At 42.8% G+C, this 25474-nt stretch overlaps 1 protein-coding gene across 3 annotated transcripts in view; it reads left to right on the forward strand.

The window, feature by feature from the left end:
• Positions 1-25474, forward strand: part of LOC141103392 (chloride channel CLIC-like protein 1) — a 138422-nt gene that overhangs the window by 103342 nt on the left and 9606 nt on the right. For 2 of the 3 annotated variants that reach the window (XM_073592920.1, XM_073592921.1), the window contains exons 9-13: positions 4858-4955; positions 7622-7768; positions 15669-15932; positions 19422-19745; positions 20352-20468. In XM_073592920.1, the coding sequence (XP_073449021.1) occupies positions 4858-4955; positions 7622-7768; positions 15669-15932; positions 19422-19745; positions 20352-20468 (950 nt within the window). The remainder of the gene's footprint in view (positions 1-4857; positions 4956-7621; positions 7769-15668; positions 15933-19421; positions 19746-20351; positions 20469-25474) is intronic. The other variant, XM_073592922.1, reaches the window with a different exon arrangement.

Genomic DNA, 25474 nt, shown 5'->3' on the forward strand with positions numbered 1-25474 from the left:
GCCACTCCTTTGTTACCTTGGCCGTGTTTTTTGGGTCATTGTCATGCTGGAATACCCATCCACCACCCATTTTCAATGCCCTGGCTGAAGGAAGGAGGTTCTCACCCAAGATTTGATGGTACATGGCCCCTGTCCATCGTCCCTTTGATGCAATGAAGTTGTCCTGTCTCCTTAGCAGAAAAACACCCCCAAAGCATAATGTTTCCACCTCCATGTTTGACGGTGGGGATGGTGTTCTTGGGGTCATAGGCAGCATTCCTCCTCCAAACACGGCGAGTTGAATTGATGCCAAAGAGCTTGATTTTGGTCTCATCTGACCACAACACTTTCACCCAGTTCTCCTCTGAATCATTTAGATATTCATTAGCAAACTTCTGATGGGCCTGTGCATGTGCTTTCTTGAGCAGGGGGACCTTGCGGGTGCTGCAGGATTTCAGTCCTTTATGGCCTAGTGTGTTACTAATTGTTTTCTTGGTGACTATGGTCCCAGCTGCCTTGAGATCATTGACAAGATTCTCCAGTGTAGTTCTGGGCTGATTCCTCACCGTTTTCATGATCATTGAAACTCCCCGAGGTGGGTCTTGCATGGAACCCCAGCCCGAGGGAAATTGACAGTTATTTTGTGTTTCTTCCATTTGCGAATAATCGCACCAACTGTTGTCACCCTCTCACCAAGCTGCTTGACGATGGTCTTTTAGCCCTTTTCAGTCTTGTGTAGGTCTACAATCTGTCCCTGATGACATCCTTGGACAGCTCTTTGGTCTTGGCCATGGTGGAGAGATTTGAATTTGGTTGATTGCTTCTGTGGACAGGTGTCTTTTATGCAGGCTGAGCTTAGGAGCACCCCCTTTAAGAGAGGGCTCCTAATCTAAGCTTGTTACCTGTATAGAAGACACCTGTGAGCCAGAAATCTTGCTGATTTGATAGGGGATCAAATACTTATTTCACTCATTAAAATGCAAATCAATTTATAACTTTTTGAAAAGCGTTTTTCTGGATTTTTTTGTTGTTCTGTCTCTCACTGTTAAAATAAACCTATCATTAAAATTATAGACCGATCATTTCTTTGTCAGTGGGCAAATGTACAAAATACTTTTTTCCTTCACTGTATATGTAAAAATCCAAAAAAAAAAAATGTTGCTGGAAAATTACTTAGAATCCCCAAACATAAATGTTTTTTGAAGCACAGAGCATAAAATGATGGGGGTCACGGTATTTGTGTAGCACTGTTCAAACGCGTTTTTTTTTTTTTTGGAAAAAAAAACCTTTGGTAAATTTTAATGTACAAAAACACAATACAATACTGAATTGTTTGGTAAAATATAAAAGTTGATGTTACGCTGAGTAAATAGATACCTAGCATGTCACTCTTTAAAATTGCTTGCGGAACAGCGCCAAACTGTGGTTGTAAAGCCACTGTATTATAAACCTACAATCCCCTTTTAGCTAACATTGTGTCCCAGTGTAGCAGTCACGTGAGTGCCAGGAGGTGCTGTGAAATAAGGTAGAAATCGGCATCGTTTTTATAAAGCGCAGACACTGGGACACATAATGTTAGCTAACAGAGGGGATTGGATAATTATGATACAGGTATTATAGCAGCAAGAAGGGGAAGCGTGCAGCACACACTAGCTGACAGGCGGGGGGAGGAGGATAGAGGAGAGCTGCGGATGATGGAGGCACGTAAACTGACCACGGTGTCAGGACTCAGCAGCCATGATAAACCATGATCAGTTTACAGGGGGGAGGGCAGAACCAGGCAGGATCAGCCAGGTATTTTATATGATACAAGGGGCCAAATTACACAGCACAAGCACTGTGCTGTTATGCATTCTTTAAGGGAACAGGATCAATTTTATTTTTTAAATTTTTGGGGAGGGGTTACAACCACTTTAAAAATCTTCAGAGGCAACACATTCTAAGCCTTTACAGGCTACCAGTTTAGAGTTACACAGGAGATCTGGTGCTAGAATTATTGCTCTCACTAGAATGTTCGCAGAGATCCCTCACATGTGGAGTTATGAACACCATTTACATATGCGGGCGTGACCTATGTGTTCACCTTTGCGAGAAGTGGGGGACAGGGGCACTTTAACCACTTCAGCCCCGGAAGGATTTACCAGGTAATTTTTTGCAATAAGGCACTATGTCGCTTTAACTGACAATTTTTGCGGTCATGCGACACTGTACCCAAACAAAATTGATGTCCTTTTTTTCTCACAAATAGAGCTTTCTTTTGGTGGTATTTGATCACCTCTGCGGTTTTAATGTTTTGCGCTATAAACATATTTTTTCCTTTCTGCTATAATACATATCCAAAAAATAAATGTAAAAAAACTAATTTATTCATCAGTTTAGGCCAATATGTATTCTGCTACATATTTTTGGTAAAAAAAAAAATCATAATAAGCGTATATTGATTGGTTTGTGCAAATGTTATAGCGTCTACAAAATAGTGGAAAGATTTTTTTTATTATTGTTTTTACTAGTAATAGCAGGGATCAGCTTTTTATTTATTTTTTTTTTAGCGGGACTGCAACCTTGTGGTGGACAAATTTGACCCTAAGTGACACTTTTTGGTAACCAGTGACCAGGAGCTATAAAAATGCACTGATCAATGTATAAATGGCACTTGCAGGGAAGGGGTTAACACTAGGGGGCGCTAAAGGTATTACGTGTTCCCTAGGGAGGTGTTTCTAACTGTCGGGGGTACGGACTGACTGGGAGTAGAGAGAAATCGCTGTTCCTGATCACTAGGAACAGCTGATCTCTCGCTCTCTCTCTCCTCCCCTGTCTGAACGAGTATCCGCCTTGTTTACAAAAGCAGATCCCCGTTCTGCCTCTTTCACGCAATCACGGGTGGCCGGCGGACATCGAGTCCGTGGGCCCTGCAGTACCACATGCACAGACCGACGTACAGGTACGTCAGTTTGAGCAGCCGAGCCTCCTTGCCGCAGTATATATGCGAAAGGTGGTCAGCAAGTGGTTAATAAAAAAAAATTGACACTATCTTTTTCTTTTAATCTCTATTATTATTATTATAATACAGGATGTATATAGCGCCAACAGTTTACACAGCACTTTACAACTTGAGGGTAGACAGTACAAATACAATACACTTTAATACAGTAGGAATCAGAGGACCATGCGCCTTAGAGCAGGTGTAGGCAACCTCGGCCCTCCAGCTGTGGTGAAACTACAAGAACAAAGAGCAGCGCCAATCTAAGTGTAGCAGTTTAAAAGAGCAAGGTTTAATCTAAAATAATGCACTAACTAGACAGTGGTGATTAGCAGGCACATCAAATAAGGGTAACCAATGGGTTCCAGGTATCGAGGGTGGCTTCAGTGGAGCGCAATGTCACCACACGCGGCGGCGGCAGTGGTTTCCGGTGTCCCGGGCTAGATGGAGCGGGCGCAGGAGAAAGCTGTCAGCAGGAAGTCTCTGGTCTCTGATGGTCACTGGTGGGCAGAGCCTCTGCCTTTAGGAGTCATGCCTGTGATTGTCAGGGTCTTGCAATGTCTCATGGGACTTGTAGTTTCACCACAGCTGGAGGGCCGAGGTTGCCTACCCCTGCCTTAGAGCTTACAATCTAAGAGGGAATCTCCTTATTGCTATCAGAATGGATAAACAACATCCCCTGTGATAGCATGGGCCATGACAGATCCTCTTTATGAAGACATCTAGGGTTTGATCAGATGCTTGTTCAAGCAGATAATGATTATTTTACATGGGAATAAAACCAGAAGTGCTGAAATCCTTGTCGCTTCCAGCATATGACATCACGCAGTGGAAGGAACAACATTGGTTCCTCCCGCTGTGTCCCAGGAACTCGATGTCGCCGTTCACACAGGAGAGCCTGGTAAATGTCTAGGGATGGGGGAGGGGGGGTTTGGGACCCCCTTCTGCTTCCTGGTAAAGGCAGCAGTGGGGGGGGGGGTTGGACCCCCTCCACCACTTGTAAAAGTAATCCAGCGTTCTTTTAGCCGCTAGGATTACTTTTATATTGAAGAGAATCGCCAGCCTTAAAACATGATAGCTCAATCATCACTGCAGCTGCAGAGATGACCAAGATCTCACCCTTCCAATCCAGCAATGTAATGGTACTGCGCTGGTTGGCAAGTGGTTAACCAATTTCCATCTGCGCTATAGCCAGAAGACAGCTACAGCATGGGCTTACTTTGCCGGGAAGCTGTCATAACATTCCTCCGGTGATCGTGCTGCCCACGCGCCCCCTGCAGCGTGCAGGTGGCACGCTCTGTAAACGCTGAGTCCTTGGGACTCAGCTGATCAGGGTAAAGGGCCAGTCACAGCAGCCCTTTACTATGTGATCAGCTGTATCCAGTATCCAATGACAGCTGATCACGAATGTAAACACAAGCCGGTTATCGGCTTTTCTTTCTGAGAGAAGAGAGCTGAAAACTGGTGTGAAAGGGACATCGGTACTGATAATCAGGGCACGGATTATCAGTGTCCTGATTATCGGTGCTGACAATCAGTGCCGCCCATCAGTGGCACCCACATCATTGCCCATCAGTGCAGCCTCATCAGCGCTGATCAGTGAAGGAGAAAAATTAGCTTTTTGCTAAATTTTATAACAAATTTATGAAAATTGTAGCAGTTGCACTGGGTGACTATTTATTTTAAAGGTAATGCTGGACCTCTAGATGCCTAAAAGTGGTCAGATTATGCCTGCGCATCTAATGTCTATGGTGGCCTTAACAAATGTCCCACAAGACTTGACCTAAAGCTGAAAAAATCTTTTGGCAGAATTACCATTTAAAAATTCTCTTGTTTCCCTACGATGTTACACTGTCTATTCTGTTATTTTTGTTTACAATACTTTTGATCTTTTAAAGACTGGTGGAAAAGTTCTTCATCTTTCCAGAATGATCCATGTGAGGAGTATTTTAAAGCTTTAATGGTAAACCCAATACTTCTGGTCCCACCAACCAAAGTAAGCTTTGCTTTTTTGCTGTTCTATGTCTTCAGTTAGTATTTGTAACTTCAGACTAAGGGCTCATTCAGACATGCCTTCCTGCGTGCATGAGCGAATTTGTTTGTGTCTGCATCTGCCCTGAGCTGCGTGCTGGCAACCTATGGAAATGGATGCAGACGCAGCGACTGCATGTACACAGCTGCCTGTCAAAATTTGACAGGCATGCTGGAGAGGACAGACCTAAATGCATACAGTGTGTGTGCAGGACAGGTGCCAGGGCCTGTCTGAAAAAGCCCTAAATATTCATATTTATGCCTTTTAAACAACGTTCTTAAATGTACACTAATAAATGAATTTTTCACATGAGTTCTGCTGTACTCTATAGTCAAGGTGAACATACCATCTACAATGGATTTAAAATTACAATCCTCGTGTTTATTATATATGTAAATAATCACTCGACTCTGTACCCTAAATTACAGCAAGCCAGTGCCATAGTGGTCAGCAGAAGCTCTGGCATTATAACCATTTACCATTACCATTTCTGATAGAGAAGGCAGGGTTTTTAACACCAGGGCCTGGCAAAGGGGTAGGTAGAATAAGTGACCACCTTTGGCACTTTAGCAGGAGTGGGGTGTAAAAATGTAGAGCGTGCAACATTTTCTGCTGAAGTAGTTCTTATCACATGGGGTGTTAGGGGGACACTTTGGCCTTTTTATCTTGAGTGGTAAAGGACTTTGTATAAAGAATGTTCCATGAATCCAGAGTCTCCCAGATGGACAAAAATTGCCATCAGTGAAAGGACTAGCTTCTTACAACACTCATGTTTTCTGGGATACATACAGTATTCCATGATAATAGTGTTTCAAGTTTGTATTTATTCCTAGCCGTAGTCTGGTTAGCTAAATAACCAAAGTAGAGTAAAGAACAGTGATCTACAACCATTCTTTATGAACCTTACTGAAACAGGGCAAATGGTCCAAAATCACACATTAATGGCAATATTGTTAAGGAAAACCAAAAACAAATAGGTTTATTAAAATGGGAAAATATAACTATACTTAAGAACCCAGGACCATTTTAATAGATGATTTTTTTTTTTTTTTAAATGTACATCTTGTGAAACCAATAAACTCTTGCGCTGATAAATAAAGCAATTAATCATCACGCCAATATCGGCCTATTAGCAAGGCAGGGGGAGCAGCTGCAGATCGGGACAGATAGCGAGAGACTTTTCATAATAACAAGCAGGTAATATAATTTTGCCAGCTCTTGCTCTCTCTCTTGATCTTCAGCTGCTCCCACCCCCTGCCTTGCTAGTAGGCTGACATCAGTGGCAGGTTGGGAGACCTGAGAGAATACACACAGGCTGCTAAATGCCCCGTGGTCTGTGAGGGGACTTGCCTCCTGCTGAGACATTAGAGAATACATGCAGGCTGCAGGGGAGGCAGAGATTAAAATGTACAGGGCATGTAAATAGGCACTGTTCAGGGAGGACTGTGATGGGGGCCATGACTGCAGGAAGCACTGTGATGGGGGGACCATGACTGCAGGGAGTACTGTGATTGGGGGGGGGGGGGTCAATGACTGCAAGGGGCACTTTGATGTGGGGGGGGGCAATAATTGCAAGGAGCACTGTGATATAAGGGGGGCTGTAATCATTACAGTACAGTCCCTTTTATATCACAGTGCTCCTTTATAGTACAGTGCAGGGGTGGGGTTGTGAGACTCCGTGAAACGCCCTCCCATACGATACCCCACCCCCTGGCCCTGAAAAAAGTGGCTACACCAAAAAGCGGTCCCTGGTGCCAAAAAGGTTGGGGACCGCTGCTCTAAAGTACACAGATTTCAGTTTCCAGGAGGCGCAGGTGGCATGAATCTGACAATCACCCACTCCACAAGCACAGAGTAGAGAGCTTAGTGTAACCTAAAACCTGAGTGGATAGAATGGACACTTCACCCCCCTCCCCAATCCCTCTACACATCCTCACTGTGAATCATACACATCACCAGTTCAGTGAGGCTGCCAATGACCTGTGTGCTAAGGTGATGGGGGTTGAGAGAACATCACCATAGATTTTCCGGTGTCAAAGAAGTAACACATGCAGATTGCAGAGTGACCAAGATCCACACTAGGTGCTATAAATTGAGGTAAGTACACTGAGCCGTTTTTTAGGCGCTAAAGGGCTAAAAATAGTGCCTGAAAAACTCCTCCCATGTCACCCCAGTGTGAAGGCCTGAGTGCTTTCACACTGGAGCGGTGCGCTTGCAGGACAGGAAAAAAAGTCCTGCAAACAGCAGCCAAAACATCCCTGCCATTAAAATCAATGGCTTTGTGAGCGCTTTGGAAGCGGCATTTTGTGGGCCCTTTTAACCCTTTTTTGTCCGCTAGCGGGGGTTAAAAGCACCCCGCTAGCGGCTGAAAAGCGCAGATAAAACGACTGTAAAGCGCCGCAAAAGATAGCGGCGCTTTACTGCCGATGCCCCACCCCAGTGTGAAAGTGCCCTAAAGCTGCACTCTAGGAATTTTTAAAAAGACTACTTTTGCAGTGGCCTAGGAAACATTGTGGTGTAGGATAGATATTACCCATAGCAGACACTGTAAGCTCATCTTGGTGTGTATTTAAAACAGGAAAATATATTGGACTTGTTGATTATCTTTTTTTTATATGTTATGTCTCCAGGCTTTTGCTGTCACTTTCACCAACTTCATAACAGAACCCTTAAAGCATATCGGGAAAGGGATGGGAGAGTTCTTTCATGCTTTGTTAGCAGAAATGCCCTTGTTCTACCAGCCTTTCGTACTAATTATTATAGCAGCTCTTTTACTGGTGAGTGTGGTAATTTTCTTCTAATTTAAGGGGAGTATTTGTGTCTTCCTTTGTCCAGCAGAGGGATCTGTTGGTATTGGCTATCATGCAGTTGTGTGCTCTCTTTAAGAAGGCCAGCAATGGAGCACACTCTATTGCAATACCTGATCTGGGATCTCGGATTTGATCCCTAGCAACAGCATAGTCATAAAGCCTGCTAGTATAACTGGGGCCAAGGTAGAGTTTAAAACGCCTTTGTTGCAGTACTTGGGAGTCTGTGCAGAATTAAGAGGTACATTTGCTTTGACACAACAAGCAATGGCAGAGCATATGGCTTAACCACTTCAGCTCTGGAAAATGTTACCCTCTTCATGACCAGGCCATTTTTTGCTATTTTGCACTGCGCTAGTTTAACTGGTAATTTCGCAGTCTTGCAACTCTGTACCCAAACAAAATTTATATTTTTTTTCACACAAATAGAGCTTTATTTTGGTGGTATTTGATCAGCAATGGGGTTTTAATTTTTTTGCAATATAAACAAAAAAGCACAAAAATAAAAAAAAAAAATTTTTTTTACTTTTTGTTACAAAACCTATCCAACAACAATTTAAAAATTTAAAAAAAGCTAATTTCTTTATAAGTTTTGGCCAAAATTAATTCTGCTACATGTCTTTGATTAAAAAAAAAATCCCAATAAGTGTATATTCATAGGTTTGCGTGAAAGCTATAGCGCCTACAAACTATGGTATATATATATATATATATATATATATATATATATATATATATATATATATATAGGAATTTTTTTTTTAATATATACTATTAATGGCAGTGATCAGGGACTTATAATGGGACTGCGCGGTGCGGTGAACAATCTGACACTGGGGGGAACTGACATTCCCAGTGACATATTAAAAACCGTGATCAGTGATAATACTATACACTGTCGCTGTACTAATGACACTGGCTGGGGAGGGGTTAACCTCTACAGCGATCAAGGGGTTAAATGTGTGCCTAACTATGTGTAATATGTGTAAAGTGTGCTGCTTTTACTAATCTTAGTTTGGATGAGAAACAGAGAGATTGTTCTTTCTGTTCTTTCTGTATAGAACTCTGGGCTGGGATTGTACACAATCGATCATCAGGTCCCGGCCATGAATCATTGACCAGGACTTGCTGACAAGATCCTGCTGTGTGCACTCACAGCATGTGTCAGTGGGGGGGCACGCCCCCAGAAGCAGGCAGCGACATACAGGCATGTTGATTTGCCTGTGCAACCTGCCCGTCTGCAGTAAATTGCAGGCCGACGGTCTGCAAGTGGTTAAGTTCATTATCAATAGTAAAAGGTGGGGATGGCCACACACTGAAGTAAGGAAATTCCAAAAAGCTTTTTTGAAGTAAAGTCCACACTAAAACCATTGCAGCAACAGGAACTGCTGGAGATGAGTTAACATGTTTCACGTCAGAATGTACTTAGTCACAGCATAACACAGCTAACCGCGCTATCGGTTAAATACAACCACACTTGAAGATGAAACAGGCCATCTCAATCAGCAACCAATATTTCCTGCATTCAGATGTAATAAACAAGCAATATAAAACTTATACTTATAAAAACATGGAAAGAGGAAAAAAGAAAGGACAAAACAAATGCAAAACATCTGGCACTAAAATACATTGTAAGCGGCATCAGAGCAGGAGGCTTATTTAAAAATTATACACATGCAACAGTAGGAAGGAGGAGGTAAACGCATCCCACACAGGAGAAAGCTCCGACAACCCATGTCACTCATACAAATGAGTGACATCCCACTCAAAATTTAGTTAATTGGGTATGCGTGTCTGGTAGGGGTTGACCGATTATTGGTACAGCCGACCATTGCAGGCCAATATCAGCATTTTCACAAAAATCGGTATCGGTCGCAAACAAGACCATTACCGATATTGGTCTCCGCTGGCCATGGCCATCTTTTTGAGGTCTAGAAGCGTGCAGAGTGCAGACCCAGTGCGAAGGGGCGCGCGTGACACACACACACAACGTCATTACGCCTCCGCGCACTGGGCCTATCGAGTCTGACAGCCTCCCTCGCATCGATACTCGGACAGACGGACATACCACCCGGCCAGACAGCAGAAAGCCACTCACAATAAGGCGTCAGGCCGCTGAGGCCAGCCAGCAGCCACCCACCCACAGCAAGGTGCCAGGCCAGCCAGCAGCCACCCACCCATCCCCATCAAGGTGCCAGCAAGGCCAGTCAGCAGCCACGCCTATCAAGGTGCCAGCCAGCAGCCACCCACAGCAAGGTACCAGCCAGCAGCCACCCACAACAAGGTGCCAGCTATTCCAGCAGCCACCCACCCACAGCAAGAGGCCAGCCAGCAAACCACCCACAGCAGGGTGCCACTGCCAGCCAGCAGGCCCGCACACAGCAGGGTGCCAGCCAGCAGGCCTGCACACAGCAGGGTGCAAGCCAGGCCAGCCAGCAGCCACCCCTATCAAGGTAGCAGCCACCCACAAGGTGCCAGCCATTCCATCAGCCACCCACCAACAGCAACAGGCCAGCCAGCAGGCCTGCCCACAGCAGGTGCCAGCCAGCAGGCCCGCCCACAGCAGGGTGCCAGCCAGCAAGCCCGCCCACAGCAGGGTGCCAGCCAGCAGGCCTGCCCGCAGCAAGGTGCCAGCCAGCAGCCACCCCTATCAAGGTCCAGCCAGCAGCCACCCACAGCAGGGTGCCAGACATTCTAGCAGCCAGCCATCAACAGCAGGGTGCCAGCCATTCCAGCAGCCAGCCATCAACAGCAGGGTGCCAGCCATTCCAGCAGCCAGCCATCAACAGCAGGATGCCAGCCATTCCAGCAGCCAATCATCAACAGCAGGGTGCCAGCCAGCAAGCCCACTGACAGCAGGGTGCCAGCCAGCAGGCCGGCCCACAGCAGGGTGCCAGCCAGCAAGCCCACCCACAGCACAGTGCCTGCCATGTTTAAACTTACTCTTTAAGTTTAAATTTCAATGCAGATGGATGCAGAGAGAAAAAGTAAAAGTGTAGTCTGGGACTATTTCTCTTCTCAAACCTCGCCAGGAAAAGCAGCAGTGTGCAACACATGCACAAACAATTTGATCATGGGATCAACAACTGCAAAAACCAAAAATACGGGAAATATTTTGGCCCATCTAAGAGTTCATCATGTTGAATTATATAATGAAGCGCAGAGAAAACAAACTGAATCACGAAGTGAAATACCACAATCACACCAAACAACAATAAAAGATATGTTTCAGAAAAAAGCTAAGTGGCTAAATTCGGATGGAAGATCCCCAACAGCTGGACAAAGCAATCACAGAGATGATGGTTACGGATAACCAGCCATTTACAATGGTGTCTGACTCTGGATTTCAGCGGTTGATGTTCATAGCTGAGCTAAGGTACCCACTGAAGAATGAAAAGTATTATCGAACCAAAATGCTGGGAAAGATTCACCAAAAGGTAATTGAGAAAGTAAAGGCTATGCTGCTACCAGAGCATGCTGGCAACTCGCTCTCATTCACAACTGACTACTGGTCAGGACCAACAGAGTCACTAATGAGTCTTACATGCCATCTCATGGACAGCGGATGAGCAAAAAGGCAATTGGTGTTGAATACAAAGGTGATGCAAGGATCTCACACTGGGGAGTACATTAAAGAAATGTTTATAGGCATGCTTGAAGACTGCAGAATAAACAAAGACCGAGTGATGTTGTGCTTCGTGACAGCAGCTTAAACATGATGAAAGGAATGGGGCTTGCTGAAGTGTCAGACCTCAGCTGCGTGGCACACACCCTGCAATGTGTGGTAAATGATGGTCTGACAAGTCAAAGAGCTTTGATAGATATAATTGCATGCTGAAGAGGTGCATAGGCCATTTCCACTATTCAGTCCTTGCCAAGTAGAGATTTAGGTGCATTCAGGCAGACCTTGGCCTATCCAAAAATAGCCTAATTCAGGCTGTTCCAACACGTTAGAATTCAACACTTCACATGCTGCAAAGAATGCTTGAACAGAAGAGAGCTCTGACCATCTATTCAGGCGAACATGGAGGATATAGTTGTCCTACTGCTGATCAGTTGGACATTGTAGCCAATGTCATTGAGACCCTCCTCTTCATAGAGGAAGTGACACTAGAGGTAGTCATTACGACTCATCTGTGTCATCTGTCATCCCATGTGTGAGAATGCTGAAGATGCTTCTTCAAGAGAATGAAGGACCCAACACACGTGGCATTGAAACATTAAGGCAAGGCAGGTCATGAGGGACAGCCTCACCAAACACTTTGAGAAGCACGAAGAGAATAAAAATGTTGTGCTGGCATGTTTTTTGGATTCTTGATACAAGCATCATGCTTTCTTTTCTGATGATGTATTAGCCAAGGCAAAACAATCGCTGACAGAAGATCAACAAGAGCTGCTGGAGGTTCCTGCCGAAAGGTCAAGTGAAGAGCATGTTACTAATGTGGAAGAGCATGATGCTGCAAAAACAGACAAATGTCAAAAAAGACAACGAGCAGAAGAGAATCTTCATCGTGGTCAAAGTGATGCTATGTTCAGCGTGTTATTGGGGCCTCATGCGGAGAATTCTTCTGAATGTGCATCAATAATCAGCCTGGATGATGAACTTCATCTCTATTTGAAGGAACCAGTAATTGACAGAAGTGGTGATCCTCTTCAGTGGTGGAAAGAAAATGAGTCGCGCTACAAAAGACTTGCCTCTCATTCTAGAAGATACCTCTCTGCTCCTCCTTCATCTATACCAAGTGAGCGTGTTTTCAGTGAAGTGTTAGCAATATATGACAAAAACAGAACCCGTTTAACAGGTGAACATGTTGAATTGTTATGCTTTCTGCACTATAATATTGTTCTACTTAACTGGGAGTATTGAAGAAAGTGTAGGTAGTGTCAGTGCAGTGGGGCAGATTTACTAAAACTGGAGCACTCAGAATCTGGTGCAGCTGTGCATGGTAGACAATCACTCAGCTTCTAACTTCAGCTTGTTCAATTAAGTTTTGACAATAAAACATGGAAGCTGATTGGTTTCTGTGCAGAGCTACACCCCCTGTGTGTCCTGTCCACTGTCTAGCTTTTTGCACTGCATGCAACAGTAATGCCCTGTACACACGACATTCCGACAACATAATCCATGGATTTTTTCCAACGAATGTTGGCTCAAACTTGTCTTGCATACACACGGTCGCACAAAGTTGTCGGAAAATCCGATCGTTCTGAACGCGGTGACGTAAAACACGTATGTTGGGACTATAAACGGGGCAGTAGCCAATAGCTTTCATCTCTTAATTTATTCTGAGCATGCGTGGCACTTTGTCAGATTTGTGTACACACGATCGGAATTTAACCGATAGAATTTTGTTGGCGGAAAATTTTATAGCCTGCTCTCAAACTTTGTGTGTCGGAAATTCCGGCGGAAAAAGTCAGATGGAGCCCACACACGATCGGAATTTCCGACAACACAATCCGATCGCAATTTTTCCATTGGAAAATCCGACCGTGTGTACAGGGCATTACAGTCAGTTATACTTTTTCTATGTTTTGGGAAGCCATTTAAGAAGTTATTGTTTTTCAAGCACTTTATTTTTCCCAGTTGTTTACTTATAGATCTCGTTCATCACACCATGGTGCACTGCAGGCAGAGATGCAAGTTTTGAAATCTGTGTGTGTGAAGAACGAGCCCTTAATGTTTAATTTTTAATAAACATTAACATGTTCAGATTATACATGATTTTTGAATAAAATTGGTGTTATTTCTGAAAAGTTTTAATGTACAAAATATCGTCCAATAATATCTGCTATCGGCAGGGGAGGTGGCCAAAATATTGGTATCGTATCGGCAACGAAAAAACGATATTGGTCGATCCCTAGTGTCCGGAGGTGAAAAATGCAATAGATCCCTCTCCTGCATAGGAAGCGGAACACATCCCCACCTCGCTTTGGGGCCCATACCTTCTCAGTAATTTGTATGGACACAGCAGACATGTCACCAGCATGACATTGATTAAAATGTCAAGCCACATTACTAAAATGTTGTTTTTGAATGTTATAAAGATGATCATGAAGGTGATCTCTAAGACGCTTAGTAGTTCTCCCCAAGTACTGGATTTGGCAAAACCTACAGGTAATCACGTAAATAGCATTTTCTGCCTTTTTAGTGAAATGTATAATTTTACCACCCAGAACATGGGGAAACAAAGGACAGCCTAGAGAGCCACATCGATTAGTTACCTTTAAAATGTAGCCAAGTGGTGGACTGCGGACTAGCCAAATTGAAAACGTTTGGGTACAGAAAATTGCCTAACGTAGGTACTCTCCTAGATACAATATTGATACCATCTGTAAGCATATCCACACAAGTCTGGTCATTAAAATAGGCAAATATCTGTCTACAATTTTTCCAATCTGATTAAACTCAAAACTATCAGCTGCAGAGAATGTAAATTTATTTTTCATATTAGACCGCTTATACTTATTGGCAGGTAATAAATCATACCTCTTCCTAGTCTTGGCATCATTCTAGGCTCAATCCAACAGCCACCTGGAATAACCTCTCTTCTATAATGCCCTGTACACACGGGCGGACTTTTCAGCAACAAAGGTCCGACAGTCTTTCCAACGGACTTCCGACGGACTTTTGAACAAATGGACTTGCCTACACACAATCACACCAAAGTCCGACGGATTCGTACGTGATGACGTACGACCGGACTAAAATAAGTAAGTTCATAGCCAGTAGCTGCCCTAGTGTCGGTTTTCGTCTGTCGGACTAGCATACAGACGAGCGGATTTCTCAATAGGTCCGGCGGAGTTCCAACATAAAGATTTGAAACATGTTCCAAGTCTAAAGTCCCTCAGATTTTCGACAGAAACAGTCCCATGAAGGTCCGATGAAGCCCACACACGGTTGGATTGTCCGCCGGATTCGGTCCGTCGGACCAGTCTGGTCGAAAAGTCCGCTCATGTGTACAGGGCATAAGAGGTTGATAAAGAAAAAGAGCTTCTCGTTCAAATTGCGATTACTCACTGCATATGCGCCACAGGGACATCTTTAATTGTGTGCTTGGGATGACCAGACTGACCCTGCAATAAACAGTTACCTGATAATGGTTTCCTATATAAGCTTGTGGACACCCTACTATGATTCCCTAACAACTGAACATCCAAAAACGAGACTTCCTCTTCATAAAGATGGTCAGTACATTTCAAATCATTATTATTGAGGTAAACGAAAAATGTATCTAAATCATCCATACCTCCTATCTACCACAAAAATCGAATTGTGGATGTAGCGGAAGTAGTTTACGAATCACAATGGATCTATTACTCTCCAGATTTTTTTAATGCTTCTTCTTTCACGGTCAAATTATCTCATTGTGTATGGATACCCAGTGACACCTTTAAGGATGAGCTCAGGCGTGTTCGCAAACTGCATGTGCAGAGCCCGCCAGGAAGTCGGCACTGCACAGCACTAATCACAGGCAGTAAGACATTTCCCGATCTCTGCAGCCGCGCATCGGGACAATGTCTCGCTGCTTGTGATTAGCGCTCCGCAATGCCGTGATGTTTTTTATTGTGGACTTTACTTCAATAAAGCTTTTTGGATTTTTTGGATTTCCTTACTTCAGTGTGCAGCCACCCTCTCCTTTTACTGCAGTTATCTTGGTTGAAAGCTGGGCAGGCACCTCTTGTAAGGACTTTTGAACTAGGTATCATGTTGACCAATCTAGAGCGCTGCTTTACTTTGTTCATTATCCAGTGATTCTTACCTAAGAGAAGACATCACAATATATGCTCATTTTACTAGCCAAAACACTCAGGGACCTGCTTTGCCTTTTAACACTTTATACTTCCATATTAATGACATTTACATTTACAGGTGTTTTGTTATGGGTTTGGCACAAATGTGCATCATATGAATCTGTTTCCGAGAATTCGTGATGGAGAAAGAGAGAGACTGCTCCCTCCAAATCCCCAGAGAGAGGGTTATGATCGATTTATTGAAGGTGGGAATGATCGCTTCTACAATAATCCACAGCCAATCCAACCACGGCAAGTTGACAATTACAGAGATGTTTCAAATCGTAGACCAGAGGCCCTGCCCCCCGTAGATTGCACAGATGTCAGTAATAGCCAGCCAAAGGTAATATGTACATACTGAATGTGTTTCTCATTCAGCAATCCAACGATGCTCATCATCCACATATCAATTTAACTTCAGGAACATGTTAACTTGCAACCCAATATATTCCATATACTATACCATATACTATTGTAACAAGATAATCAATGTTATTCACTTTACCTGTAAGTGTTCGTAAAGTTTTGGCTGATCAGTGTATATTAAAAGCTGGTGTCTGCACTTTACCCTTATGTGTATATTTGTTGACTCTGCAATCTGCATCAGTCTCTCTCCAGTCTCATCTGCATCATTATTATGATTGCAATATGGCTGCTGTCTTGCAGTGTCTTGAGTGTCTGTTATTCTGTGCTTCATATTCTATATGTTTTATTTTATGCGGTATGTTGTCTCTGAACACTGTTCCTTGGCTGCCATAGTGTTAATAAGCTCCCAAGATGATATTGAATACCAAATGACATGCCATACAATCTGCTAAACCACCACTAACCCCTTTTCACAATCGCATGCCACTGCCTTTTATTTCTTCTTTCCTTCCATGATCATTTTACATCAGGGGTAGGCAACCTGGGGCCCTCCAGCTGTTGCAGAACTACAAGTCCCATCATGCCTCTGGGAGAAATTGGAACTGCCAGCCTTGCAATGCCTCATGGGAAATGTAGTTCCAAAACAGCTGGAGGGCCCCAGGTTGCCTACCTCTGATTTACGTTGTCTCCTCTCTTTAAAAAAAGTATTAGTACACCACCACAGGGTGGTACTGAGGACGTATAAGGGATGCACTGTGCCACATCCTAATTCATAAATGGGGAAAACTAACAATTGAGGAAGACATGGACTTTTTAGGCACCCAATAAGTTAAAATATAATTTTTTATTAAACTACATTATAGATAAAAACCATTGATATAAACGCAATATAAAATATGCCAGAATAACAGGCTTAGAAATTACTATTAAGCATGGGCCAAATAGACTCCAATACAGCAGTGTTGGAACAATAGGCGCTTGGGGTACAATAAGACCCAGTTCATTTTGATGTAAATCGAGACAGCCTGATGAAGCTCAACATGTTTCGCTAGTAATTGCTTCTTCGGGAGTACAATTTCTAAATGGATAAAAGTACATATAATAAGTGTATACATTTGCATATACCACACTGATGAGTGGAAACCAAAAACGAAAAATGTCAGACTTACAAAATTTCAGAAAGTAAAGAAAGAGGGCAAAAAGCAGCGCAGGACGACGCCACTGCAGGTAGTATGGCAGATGTTGGGGACATGTACATAGTCCTATAAATAGCACATAAGTAGTAATTTTACTTACATGGTGCATATGACTGATCGACTCAAACTTCTAGCTCACTGGAGAAGACATGTAGTATGTATGTAGTAGTACGTTGCAATGTTACTGATTTGTCACATGAATATTCTAAGGTAGGTAACCCTTAGGGAACATATATAAATAAATATATAGATCTAATTGAGTAAACAGTCCTCGGATAGGATTAAAATCTACACAGCTCACCTTAGAAGTGGTGTAGGCTTAGCTCAAAGGAGGGAACAAACAAACCATCCACTATATGCAAGGTACTGTCACAAATCTTCAAATAATCACTAATGCTTGGAACCATCCATCAAATAAGGGGGATCTAAAGCTCCCAGCAGCTATGTCCTAGACAAGAAACCAAAAAGTACAGAGTCCTTTAATACGTGGCATAAAAACAACCAGTACTCATACCAGCGTATCCAGAGCGGTCATCAGTATAATAGACACACCACTGCCAACCAATGAGCCCTTGTAGGTCCCCTATCTTTCGCTTCCCTCTGTGTATAAATAGCTTATGCTCTGTCCCTCTCTATTCACATTCATCAGCATTCTGCTTTCTGTCTGACACCCTAGTAATTTATCGGTTCACACTTTGCTCTATATTTGCACTTCAGTCCCCTAGTACTTGGCTTTGTTTACTTCTCCCAATGTTCTATGGTCAACTGCTGCTTCTCTCCTCCTTTCACTCACTGCCATGACCAGCTTCCACTCTTCCTTCTCTTTGCCCCTTAGTCCACTTTCAGCTGCCATTCCACCTCCTCTTTCTTCCCTCTGTAATGCATAATAGAGTGGTGAATGACTTAAAGGCCAAAAACAAATCAGTTTAAATTAAGCCATCTATGAAAATAATGCAGCGCTCTAAATAAACAAAGTCCATAAATGGTGAACAATAAAAGAAAATGTCTAAAATGAAAGTCCAAAAACAAATATCCAGCTAATAGTTCATAAAGTTGTGAAAAAAATCTAATATTCTGAAGATGTAAGTGATCAAATTCCACCACGTGATCCACCACCTAGTGCAAGATGGGCTCTTACCAAAGTTGCAGGACCCTACTATGGAGTCAAATGCGCTCAATGTAATATATCGGCATGAATCCGACATCGTATATCCTTCAGGAGCATGAAGTATCTAGTACTTCAAGCATATCTCAGTAGATGTAGGGAAGAAGGTGTGCATTTTGGATATAAATGAAAAAACATCCACATAGTGTAAATCCGTAAAACACTCTTTAATATCATAAGAAGGGATTAAGGGTACTCAAATTCAGTAAAAGTATAACAAGCGTAATAAATTAATTCAAAGAAGATAATTCATGCATGGAAGTGGATAATTTTGTGTACACAGAAGAAACAGCGTGGCAACGGCACGTATGTTTATTTGTTTATTTAAAGCGCTGCATTATTATTAGTAGTTGGTTTATTTACAGTGTGTCTGACTGTTTTTTTTGCTAGCAGCTTTTTTCACTATTTCAATTTTTGTCAGTGCGTTTTTTTTTACTATTAGCACATAAGCCATCCATGAGGCTCACTTTTGTTAGTACCAGAGAAAAAACAATTATGAAATATAAAAACATAAAATTAAGTCTCATTCTTTTTTTTTTTTTACCAGAGGTCTCATGTCTTACTGAAATAATATTATATACTGTATTTTGCAAAATCCACATAAGAGTATGTAAACACAACATTTAAATTTCCTGATGTGTGTCTGCTCTACCATGTACTTATTTGAAAAGGTATCCTGTTCTCTTTGCATTGCTTTCTTTGTGTGAAATCCCTGATATTCCTGCCAACCCCTCTGCTTTCCTATTAAAAACTGACAACACTAAGAAGGAGAACATATCGTGGTCAGTTCTCTAGCTGTGCTGGGAACTCAGCCTGCTCTCCTCCAATGATTAGACTTGTTCTGACCCCTCACCCCCACGCAGCCTTTCACTGGGAAGATCAGTGTTCTGCTGTGTCTCCTAACCAAGCTCTTATAAAGCTGAGAACAGGGAATGTAATCGCTTATAAGAAAGGGAAACAAACTGTTTATACTGTTGTTTTTTTTTGTTTTGTTTTTTTATATCTGTACACAAATGTTTTGCCTTTCATTTCTATTTTAAATTGAATGGGTGTTTTTTTTTTAAGGTGAAGGTTTACAAACACTTTAAACCAAATTCATCTTTAGTTTATAGAATCCATCTCTGCTAGTCAGCAACCACAAAGGAAACCATTGGCTCTAGAAAAAGGAATCAATGGCCAACATATAAGGGATGAGTCTTCTGGACAACTGCAGAAAAAAGATGATTCTTTAGACCAGAGACATCTACGTCAACAGCCAGTAAAGCAACTTCTGGAAGAGAGCCCTCTTGGATCCCAGTATCAGTGGGAAGAATCAATAAAAGACAACAAACCTCTTGATAAAATATCACATATTCACCAAGATTTTTCTGGCAGTCATGCTGAAATTAAAGAAAATCAGTTATCAGATGGAGAGACATTAGAAAACAAAGTAAGTGCCTTCATCTGTCTTATTATACGTATGCAGTTATGTATATACTGCAAGAATGATCTCTATCTAAGGCTACTTTCACACCTGAGCATTGTGTTCTTTATGCATTTTTTTAAGGGCATTTTTGTTAGCGTATACAGGCATTTTAGAAGTGCAATACAAGCATTTTACAATATGTATTCAAGCCTCAGGCATTTTTGTTTCTTATCGTACATCACGGGACACAGAGCCATAGTAGTTACTATGTGGGTTATAGACCACCTTCAGGTGATGGACACTGGCAAGCCCTAAGACAAAAAGCGCACTCCCTATATAACCCCTCCCACTACTGGGAGTACCTCAGTTTTTCCGCCAGTGTCTAAGGTGTTGGTCACGAGTAAAGATGTGCTGTGCTGAGCTCCTCTGGAGCAATCCTTGCTGGGGCCAGCCATGCAGCCGGATCCATTCAAAGTGTCTTTTTGGCCGAATTGAATGGTACTCGGGCCTCGTATCAGAAGAAACGAGGTCTTGCCTGTAACGTTTCCCTTTTTAGAGAGCTGGACCTGGGATGCAGTACTTTTTTGTATTAAGGCCATAAAGTTTTTACTGGCCGTGGTGCTATTACAGGTCCAGGATTGTGGGTTTCCTCGAGGATCCCCAGCTCCTGAAGGTGTAACGGAACCCAAAGTAAAGGGTGAAGATTGGGTCTGTTGGTTTACCACAGAAAACCCTGCGGCGGGAAAGGTAAGTGGAGTCTTCTAAGAAATTTTTACATTTTTCTTATGAATTGTAACCTTTAAATTTAGTAAGTGTTGTCATGCCTATGTGTCATCACTGGGGGCTATATTGAGCACTTACCATCTCATGCTTCTCAGAAAGCCCACGTTGTGTCTAGGAAGCAACAGTCTTCTTCTTCCAGCCAAGCAGCAGACCTCCTTTACGTCTGGGGGGGGGTTCCCTCTCAGACGCCCCCCTATGCCGTTTTTTCTTCCCCTCTGCTCGGGGAAAGAGCGCCACAAGTTTTTTTTTTTTTTTTTTAAACGCGCGAACGGCACACCACTCCGCGGCTTCCAGAACCCCCCTCGCCATTCCCCCTTCCTCCCATAGGATCAGGAGCCCGCACGGGAAAGAGGTCTTTAAAAAATTTTAAAAAAAGGGGAAGGGCCGTAGGCAACGGGGGGGGGGGCTTAGCATGGCATTGGCATCCTCCAACGTCCAGCCCAGGAAGGTATGTTTTAAAAGGCACCATTTATACTGTTACATGCTGCAGGAGGGACACAAGAGCAAAGGTGGCATATAAGAGGTTTGGTGACACATTTACTACTGAATCAGGCTGAGCATTAATAGGGGCAGCAGGGCTGGACTATTCTCAAGCAGTAGATGCATTCCTCCTGGTAGTACCTCTGCTTTGTGCATCGGGCTATGGTCGGAAGGGGGCTGAAAAACACCTCAAAACAGGGCTCCAAAAGGACTACTACAGTCACATGGAAGCCTAGAACCATCACAAAAAAGATGGCATCCTCCCCTGAGAGTAATATGGCTGGTCAGAGTGAGCCATCAGGAGAGAAGTGTTGCAGCTGCTCTTAACACTGCAGCCCCTATGTATATTACTAAGGAGGTTTTTTCTTCAACCATTTTAAGTTTGGAGCAAAAAATTGATGCTTTAATTGCATCCCAAAGTGGGACTAAGCGCAGCAGGTCCCCGTTCATTGCTCAGGACCCTCTTTTTTTTTTTTTTTTTTTTTTTTTTTTTTTTTTTTTACAAGAAAACATTTTTTATTCAAGATTTAAACATTACAAGCGATGCATAGGCACATTTAAATATCATATCAGTATACATATAGTCACAAGATAGATGATTAATTTCCTCATATAGACAACATAAAGAAGTATGAGAGCAATACATGACATTGCAGCAAAGTATTGGTGTAGAGGTAACATATTAAAACAATCAATCAAGGAGGTACTGTGGGAGGGACTGGGGGAAGGGGGAGGGGGGGAGGCGGATTAAGGATACTTAGAAGATTAGGGAGGGGGGGGAGGGCAGGAGGGGGAGGCAAGGAAGGAATCACAACACCTCAATACCTTAACTGAACATGTACACTAGGTGAAGTTTAAAGAGAACTCAATCATGTTGTATAATCATATGGCTGGTATCTCTGCGTCAGCTTGGACATCATTCACAACCTCCGCACCCCATGCATCTATCCATGCTCAGGACCCTCTTACTGAGGAACAAGGAGCAAGAGATGATGAAATCCTTTTAAAGGACCAGGAAGAGGCTGAAGTCTCCTTTTCTGAAGAACCTGATACGAAAGTGTCAGGTTCACAGGAAAGATTGTTGGTACAGTCTCTCACTGAATTGGTCCGCTCCACATTTTTACTGCCAATAACGCAGTCGGACGATGAGCCCACTTCTGGTTTGGGCTCACTAAAGCCTCCCCAATCGGTTCATTCTTTTCCTATCCATTCATAAGGAAGCTAATGTAGTCTTGAGTGGGAGCACCCAGATAAACAGTTTTTTCCTCCGAAAAAGTTTTCAATACTTTATGTAATACTTTTATGGAGGAAGAGTTTTATAAGAAATGGGGAATTCCAGCAATTGATGCTACTATATCATCTGTAAATAAAAATCTGACTTGTCCAGTAGACAATGCTCATATGCTAAAGGATCCAACGGCATTCCTTTTTAAAAACTATATTGCGCTGGCAGGTTCAGTCGTTCAACCTGCACTAGTTGTAGATAATAATCAGTGCAGCGCTGGACACAAAACGAAGTAAATAACAATAATATTAATATTACTAAAAATTAGTGACAACAAATAAAGGTGATTATAAACAATCCATATTATAAATAAACCATCGATGTGTAAATATTCATCAGTATATAACCGTGCTCAAAGAGTCCATTATAATAATAACAATTAAATGGTGAAAAAAACGGAATGAAAAAATGTCCAGAATAATAATAAATAAATAGTGAAAAAAAGGTTCCAAATGTGTAATAAGTGCAGAATCAATCCAGCGATGTTAATCGATAGTGACACCCACCACCGGAGAGGAATGAAGGCTTACCAGAAAGCCTGCGACCGCCCTTACTCAGGGGGGTCAAAACAGGCTTAGTAGATCAACGTTGGTATCTTGTTGAAGCCGCAACCGATGTCCTATGAATTACCCTCAATGCTGGCTCTTCATCAGCAGTAGGAGATACTCCAGGAAAAGGAAAAGGTTCCAAAAAGGACCAGGTGACCAATATTCAGGCAAGGATGAACCATAAAAAAGAGAGAGGGGACTCCAGTAGTGCAGATAACCAGGGACGTTTAATAAAATTTTTTTTTATATAAAATAAAAATACATTGCGCCAGATTGCGCATAAAATGCATGTAAATGTAAATTGCATACAAGGTGCATATAAATGGCAAGTGCACTGCGAGTCATCCAAATATAAATGCACAGGATCAAAACATGTGTGCAAAAAAAGGTGCCACTAGGCACCAGCAGTGAGACTGTCAAGTCCAGCGAAACAGAAATCTCCACCGCCGTTGAAGTTAAAAACGCGCATGCGCAATGCGAGCTCTCGTTGTGACCCTACGGCCGTTTCGTCACAACTGACGTCATCAGGGGTACATGATCGCGCACGCGCATGAGTGTTAAATAGCCAGACGGCGCTTCAGAAAGCCGCGCTATTGGCTGGCTCGGACCAAGCTGGATGCTGCGATTGGTTAACTGGGGAATCACACCCTAAAGACACGATGAGAAACACCCAAACACAATAACAGCAAGCAGCTGGGACACTTATAAAATCCCTAGGAAATTACTTTTAAAACCATTTGGCTAATGAAAACTAACAGGCATATATCTAATACCTATATCACCATACTATTATGCCGTTATGCCAACTAATGCCATTTGATAAGCAAAACATGACAGAGATGGAATCAAAAATATAATATGAAAATTGAAAGAACATTAGCACCAAAATATAAACCGCTGGAAATAACTACCTTTTCACCGAGGATAGATATCACTGAGAATAGGCATACTGTTTCTCAATAATACAAGGGCCTCATCACAAGATCACCTTAAAGATATTTACATTAACATAATGAACATAAAATAATAAAATAATAAAAAAATAAATAAAAAAGGGGGCCACAAGTAGACAGTTTTGAGTACCATAATTTAGACAGAAATAAGTAACAAGTGACCAGTCATCAAAATCCGTCACTAAGTAGCGAGGGGTCAGAACACTTTTGGATGGGACATCAACTGTTGTTAATAAAACAGTTGATGTCCCATTCTATATTCAAGCCATTGGAGGCATGGGAGCCTAATTTGTAGATCCAATTGGTCTCGGATCTGGAAATAGTCCTCTTCCCATTGCTGCCACGCCAATGGGGGACATATTTCTCTATGCCAATGAAAGTGGTGCCCGTCGGGTCACGGTTGTGCACAAGGTCATAGTGCTTAGAAACGCTATGTTTGTCAAAGCCTTGCTTGATGTTGGTGATGTGTTCACCTAACCTCACATGCAACATTCTAATGGTGCGTCCCACATATTCCAGCCCACAAGGGCACCTCAGAAGGTATACCACATATTTTGTGGTGCATGTAATAAGTGATTTAATAGGGTATGTTAGGCCCGTATTGACTGAGGTAAATTCCGTCAATCTCCTATCTTTTAATGTGTTAACCCTACATACTGTACTTCTTCTGCATGGGGAAAAACCTTTTAGGTCACCAAAAAAACTCAAACGTGCAGGTGGATCTGGGATGTTAGGTGCCAACATATGTCTTAAACTAGTAGCTCCCCTAAACAAAACCCAAGGTTTGTCTGCCAATAGAGGTCCAAGAATCCGGTCGTTTTTAATAACCGGCCAATGTTTTTTTATGATCCTCTTTATGGCCCAATGTTGGCTTGAGTAAGTGGTAATAAAAGCTAACCCAAAATCTTCTCGGTCATTAGTCTGGGGAGGTTTTTCTACCAACCTGCACTGGCAGCGATTGGAGTATCTCAGTCCTTAAAGGACCAATTTATAGAGATACTCAGTTATTCCTGATCAGCAGGCCCAGGAGTTGGCCGGGATATCAGAAGCGTTGTGTTTCACAGTAGACGCTATGAAAGATTCTATTCTCCAGGCCTCACGGCTCATGCTAGGGCTGGTACATGTGCGTAAAATCCTATGGTTGAAAAATTGGTCAGCTGAAGCGCCATGCAAAAAGCTATTGGCCAGTTCCCCTTTTCATGGTGAACGGTTGTTTGGAGACGATCTGGATAAGTATATCCAAAGAATTTCTAAAGGGAAAAGTTCCGTTTAACAGGTTAAAAAGAAGTTTAAGCATTTTTCTTTTAAACATGCTTCTTCCCCAGTGCCAGGGGCATCAGCCTCCAGGCACTCTCGATGGCCTCTACCGTCAGGTTCAAGAGGTAAACCTCAGAGTCAGTCCCAGGGCCAAAAAAGGACCTGGGGGTAGAAACCCACAAAACAATACTAAAGCCTCCTTATGAAGGTGCGCCCCCGCTCGCTCGAGTGGGGAGAAGGCTTCTACAGTTTTCAAAGATCTGGCAGGAACAATGTCAAGACAGATGGGTGGCTTCCTCAATTTCTCTAGAATACAAACTAGAGTTCCGAGAGTTCCCACCACCTCGTTTCCTCAGATCAAACGTCCCAGAGATCCAGTGAAAAAGAAGTCTCTCTTTCTAGCCTTGGATCATCTCTTGTCTCAAAGAGTAATATCGGTGGTCCCAC

This window comes from Aquarana catesbeiana, linkage group LG07 (assembly GCF_042186555.1).
Source record: "Aquarana catesbeiana isolate 2022-GZ linkage group LG07, ASM4218655v1, whole genome shotgun sequence".
NCBI lineage: Eukaryota > Metazoa > Chordata > Amphibia > Anura > Ranidae > Aquarana > Aquarana catesbeiana.